Genomic DNA, 6571 nt, shown 5'->3' on the forward strand with positions numbered 1-6571 from the left:
TACTGCTACTGCTACTACTTCTACTACTACTACTGATGCTACTGCGGCTACTTCTGCTACTACTGCTACTTCTGCTACTACTGTTGCTACATCAGCTACTGCTACTACTGCTGCTACTGCTGCTACTACTGCTGCTACTGCTGCTACTACTACTGCTACTGCTACTACTACTGTCGCTACTACTACTGCTACTGCAACTACTGCTACTACTACTACTACTACTACCACTACCACTACGACTACTGCTACTACTACTGCTACTGCTACTACAACTGCTGCTACTACTTCTACTACTACTCCTACTACTGCTGCTGCTGCGCTACTACTCCTACTACTACTACTGCTACTGCTACTGCTATTGCTACTGCTGCTACTGCTACTGGTACTACTTCTAATACTACTACTGCTGCTACTGCAGCTACTTCTACTACTACTGCTACTTCTGCTACTACAGCTACTACTGTTGCTACAACAGCTACTGCTACGGCTGCTACTAATGCTGCTACTGGTGCTACTACTGCTGCTACAACTGCTACTGCTACTACTGTTGCTACTGCTGCTACTGCTTCTACTTCTGCTACTGCTACTGCTACTGCTACTACTACTACTGCTAGTTCTACTACTACTGCCACTACCACTACCACTACTGCTACCACTACTGCTGCTACTGCTGCTACTACTCCTGCTATTACTGCTACTACTGCTCCTACAGCTGCTACTGATACTACTACTATTACTCCTACTACTCATACTACTATTTCAATTACTTCTACTACTCCTACTACTTCTACTACTCCTACTACTACTACTACTACTGCCACTATTACTGCTACTACTACTCCTTCGTCTACTGCTGCTGCTACTACTGATATTATTACTGTTCCTACTTCTGCTACTACTACTGCTCCTACAACTCGTACCCTTACTGCTGCTACTACTACTGCTACTACTACTTCTACTACTACTTCTACTACTGCTACTTCTACTGCTACTGCTGCTACTGTTACTGCTATTGCTGCTGCTACTACTGCTACTACTGCTACTACTTCTACTACTACTACTGCTGATACTGCTGCTACTACTGTTGGTACTGCTGCTACTGCTGCTACTGCTGCTACTACAACTGCTACTGCTGCTACTGCTTCTACAGCTACTACTGCTACTGCTACTACTGCTGCTACTGCTGCTACTACTAATGCCACTACCACTACCACTGCTACTACCATTACTGCTGCTACTGCTGCTACTACTCATGCTACTGCTTCTACTACTGCTCCTACTGCTGCTACTGATACTACTACTAGTACTACTACTCATACTACTATTCCTACTGCTCCTACTACTGCCACTGCTACTCCTACTCCTACTACTACTACTACTACTACTACTACTACTACTACTACTACTACTACTACTACTACTACCACTACTGCTACAACTATTACTGCTACTACTACTAATTCTTCAACTACTGCTGCTACTACTGCTAATATTACTGCTGCTACTTCTGCTACTACTACTGCTACTACTACTCCTACCCTTACTGCTGCTACTACTACTGCTACTACTACTTCTACTACTACTCCTACTACTGCTTCTGCTACTGCTACTGCTGCTACTGTTACTGCTATTGTTGCTGCTACTACTACTACTACTGCTACTATTTCTACTACTACTACTGCTGCTACAGCTGCTACTGCTGGTACTACTGTTACTACTACTTCTACTACTGCTACCACTACTGCTACTACTACTACCACTATTGCTACTACTGCTGCTTCTACTGTTACTACTGTTACTACTACTACCATTACTTCTACTACTACTGCTACTACTGCTGTTACTACTGCTACCTCTTCTGTTACTACTACTCCTACTTCTACTCCTACTACTACTCCTAATACTACTACTACTCCTACTGCTACTACCACTACTACTACTACTTCTACTGCTACTGCTACTGCTACTACTACTTCTGCTACTACTACTACTACTGCTACTACTGCTACTACTACCACTACCACTACTTCTACCGCTACTGTTGCTGCTGCTACTAATATTACTACTACTACTGCTACGATGCTATTGCTGCTACTGCTTCTACTGCTGCTACTGCTACTGCTACTGCTATTGCTACTACTGCTAGTTCTACTACAACTGCCACTACCACTACCACTACTGCTACCACTACTGCTGCTACTGCTGCTACTACTCCTGCTACTGCTGCTACTACTGCTCCTACAGCTGCTACTGATACTACTACTACTACTCCTACTACTCATACTACTATTTCTACTACTTCTACTACTCCTACTCCTACTACTCCTACTCCTACTCCTAGAACTACTACTACTACTACTACTACTGCTACCACAATTACTGCTACTACTACTACTTCTTCTACTGCTGCTGCTACTACTGCTACTATTACTGCTCCTACTTCTGCTACTACTACTGCTACTACTGCTCCTACCATTACTGCTGCTACTACTACTGCTACTACTACTTCTACTACTACTCCTAGTACTGCTACTGCTGCTACTGTTACTGCTATTGCTGCTGCGACTACTGCTACTGCTTCTACTACTTCTACTTCTACTACTGCAGCTACTGCTGCTACTATTGCTGGTACTGCTGCTACTGCTACTGCTACTGCTGCTACTACAACTGCTACTGCTGCTACTGCTACTGCTGCTGCTACTGCTTCTACTGCTGCTACTGCTACTGCTACTGCTACTGCTACTGCTACTGCTACTACTACTACTGCTAGTTCTACTACTACTGCCACTACCACTACCACTGCTGCTACCACTACTGCTGCTACTACTCATGCTACTGCTTCTACTACTGCTCCTACAGCTGCTACTGATACTACTACTACTACTACTCATACTACTATTCCTACTGCTCCTACTACTCCTACTCTTACTCCTACTCCTACTCCTACTCCTACTACTACTACTACTACTACCACTACTGCTACCACTATTACTGCTACTACTACTACTTCTTCTACTACTGCTCCTACTACTGCCAATATTACTGCGCCTACTTCTTCTACTACTACTGCTACTACTACTCCTACCCTTACTGCTGCTACTACTACTGCTACTACTACTTCTACTATTGCTTCTGCTACTGCTACTGCTGCTACTGTTACTGCTATTGTTGCTGCTACTACTACTACTACTGCTACTACTTCTACTACTACTACTGCTGCTACTGCTGCTACTGCTACTGCTGGTACTACTGCTACTACTACTTCTACTACTGCTACCACTACTGCTACTACTACTACCACTATTGCTACTACTGATGCTTCTACTGTTACTACTGTTACTACTACTACCATTACTTCTACTACTACTGCTACTACTGCTGTTACTACTGCTACCTCTTCTGTTACTACTACTCCTACTACTACTCCTACTACTACTGCTGCTGCTACTTCTACTCCTACTACTATTACTGCTACTGCTACTGCTATTGCTACTGCTGCTACTTCTACTACTTCTACTGCTGCTACTGCTGCTACTTCTGCTACTACTGCTACTTCTGCTACTGCTGCTACTACTATTGCTACAACAGCTACTGCTACTGCTGCTATTGCTGCTACTACTGCTGCTACTACTGCTGCTACAACTACTACTGCTGCTACTGCTTCTACTGCTACTGCTACTGCTACTACTACTACTGCCACTACCATTACCACTATTCTTACAACTACTGCTCCTACTACTCCTGCTACTGCTGCTACTACTGCTCCTATAGCTGCTACTGATACGACTACTACTACTCCTACTACTCATACTACTATTTCTACTACTTCTACTACTCCTACTACTCGTACTCGTACTCCTACTCCTACTCCTACTACTACTACTACTACTACTACTACTACTACTACTACTACTACTACTACTACTACTACTACTGCCACTATTACTGCTACTACTACTACTTCTTCTACTGCTGCTGCTACTACTGCTACTATTACTGCTCCTACTTCTGCTACTACTACTGCTACTACTACTCCTACCCTTACTGCTGCTACTACTACTGGTACTACTACTTCTACTACTACTCCTACTACTGCTACTGCTGCTACTGTTACTGCTATTGCTGCTGCTACTACTGCTACTACTGCTACTACTACTACTGCTGCTACTACTGCTGGTACTGCTGCTACTGCTACTGCTACTGCTACTGCTACTACTGCTAGTTCTACTACTACTGCCACTACCACTACCACTGCTGCTACCACTACTGCTGCTACTGCTGCTACTACTCATGCTACTGCTTCTACTACTGCTCCTACAGCTGCTACTGATATTACTACTACTACTACTACTACTCATACTACTATTGCTACTGCTCCTACTACTCCTACTACTCCTACTCCTACTCCTACTCCTACTCCTACTACTACTACTACTACTACTACTACTACTACTACTACGACTACCACTATTACTGCTACTACTACTACTTCTTCTACTACTGCTGCTACTACTGCTAATGTTACTGCTGCTACTTCTGCTACTACTACTGGTTCTACTACTCCTACCCTTACTGCTGCTACTACTACTGCTACTACTACTTCTACTACTACTCCTACTACTGCTACTGCCACTGCTACTGCTGCTACTGTTACTGCTATTGTTGCTGCTACTACTACTACTACTGCTACTACTTCTACTACTACTACTGCTGCTACTGCTGGTACTACTGCTGCTACTGTTGGTACTACTGCTACTACTACTTCTACTACTGCTACCACTACTGCTACTACTACTACCACTATTGCTACTACTGCTGCTTCTACTGTTGCTACTGCTGCTACTACTGCTACTGCTGCTATTGCTGCTTCTGCTGCTACTGCTGCTACTACTGCTGCTACTACTACTACTATTACTGCTACTACTGCTACTACCACTACTGTTACTACTGCTACTGCTTCTACTCCTACTGCTACTACTGCTACTACTACTGCTACTATTACTACTACTACTACTGCTTCTACTACTGCTACAACTACTCCTACTCCTACTCCTACTACTCCTACTACTGCTACTACTACTGCTACTACTACTACTACTACTACTACTACTACTACTACTACTACTACTACTACTTCTACTACTGCTACTACTCCTTCTCTTACTACTACTCATACTACTCCTTCTACTACTACTACTACTACTACTACTACTACTACTACTACTATTCTGGGACACTACATCACCTCCGTCATTTATGACCTTTGCTTGCTGCCTTGGTTGGGATTTTCCCTTCATAGAAGTGTTATAGCCTTCTCTTGCAACGAGCTAATCACCTCTGACGGTGCATATTCCCGTGGTTGAGGGTTATTTTATTGTTAGGTGGCGGATAGAGGATATGGGTTTATACATCATCAATGCAGGTCAGCCCAAAATTGCATTGGATGCAGTTGGACAATCGATTACCACGAACTCAAGTAACTTGGAAAAATTTTGTAAGTCTTCTCCCAAGGTCACCACCAATCTGATCATCTTGATGGCTGCTGACCTTTCACCAAAAAACCCGTACAGAGTCATTGGGCTCACCTTCAAATCAGTTACAAGTAACCCCATTTTTTCCAAGATGGACCTAAAAAGTAGATTCACAGAACTTCCGTTATCTACTAGTGTTCTCTGGACCCTCCGGTTGGCGAGCTGAACAGTTATGACCAACAGATCGTTATGTGGGAATTGGACGTGGCTAGCATCCTCTTCTGTGAAAATGATTGGTTGCTTTTCCAATCGTTGCTGTTTCGATAACCGTTGTTCTAGGATGAACTACACCCCATTATGGGACTTTAGTTTGTTAATGTATCTCTTCTGGGCCCTGCTGCTCTTGCCTACCAAATGAGGTCCTCCCAAAATGGTGGTTATATCTCCCCCAACTATCGGAGGAGGGTCGATCTGATTTTCTTGAGCTCTGGTTTGACTTACTAGAGCTTCGGGAGCAGATTGAGGGTTTGGACCTGGCTGATTAGGGACCACTCGATTTCGGGCGTACTGGGCCAATGGTCCAGCTCTGATAAGAGTTTCAATCTCATCCTTCTACCATCGACAATCATCAGTGTTATGACCGATGTCATTATGGAATCAGCAGAACTTTGAAGAATCTCTCTTCGCCCTCTGGTTCTTCAACAATTCTGGCTTCTTATATGGAAGGCGAGTATAATTTGACAGGAAGATGTGCTCACTAGTATCCGTTAGGTCGGTATAAGTAGCATAAACATGTTTGAAATTCTCCACAAATTTATTTTTCTTCGTCCCGCTCTAGTCGCTCTTGCCATTTCCTTTGCTTTTGTTATTCACCTCTTGGTTATTCTGGGTAACAGTTTGAGTCGTAGTTGCAACGTTCGTTACAGCTCCAACGGGCTGGACAGGGGTCTGGCTAGTTCCAGCGATGAAAGTTCGTGCCTCCTCTAGGTTAATCCACTTTTGAGCTCGGGCCAAGAATTCATCCACATTATTAACTCCTTTTCTTTGGAGTTCCTGCCACAGGCCGCCCCCAACAAGGATTCTTGTCCTCATTGCCATGA

The 6571-nt window shown here is 43.8% G+C and overlaps 1 protein-coding gene across 1 annotated transcript; it reads right to left on the reverse strand.

Moving 5' to 3' along the window:
• Positions 1-4052: 4052 nt before the first annotated feature.
• Positions 4053-5174, reverse strand: LOC133815178 (uncharacterized; the record flags this gene model as incomplete). Its single annotated transcript, XM_062248047.1, has 2 exons — positions 4633-5174; positions 4053-4221 (listed from the first exon to the last, which is right to left on the reverse strand). Coding segments are annotated over exons 1-2 (711 nt in total), but the record flags the coding sequence as incomplete, so codon positions are not given.
• Positions 5175-6571: the final 1397 nt, after the last annotated feature.

The sequence above is a fragment of the Humulus lupulus genome, chromosome 2, assembly GCF_963169125.1.
Source record: "Humulus lupulus chromosome 2, drHumLupu1.1, whole genome shotgun sequence".
In the NCBI taxonomy this organism is placed as follows: domain Eukaryota; kingdom Viridiplantae; phylum Streptophyta; class Magnoliopsida; order Rosales; family Cannabaceae; genus Humulus; species Humulus lupulus.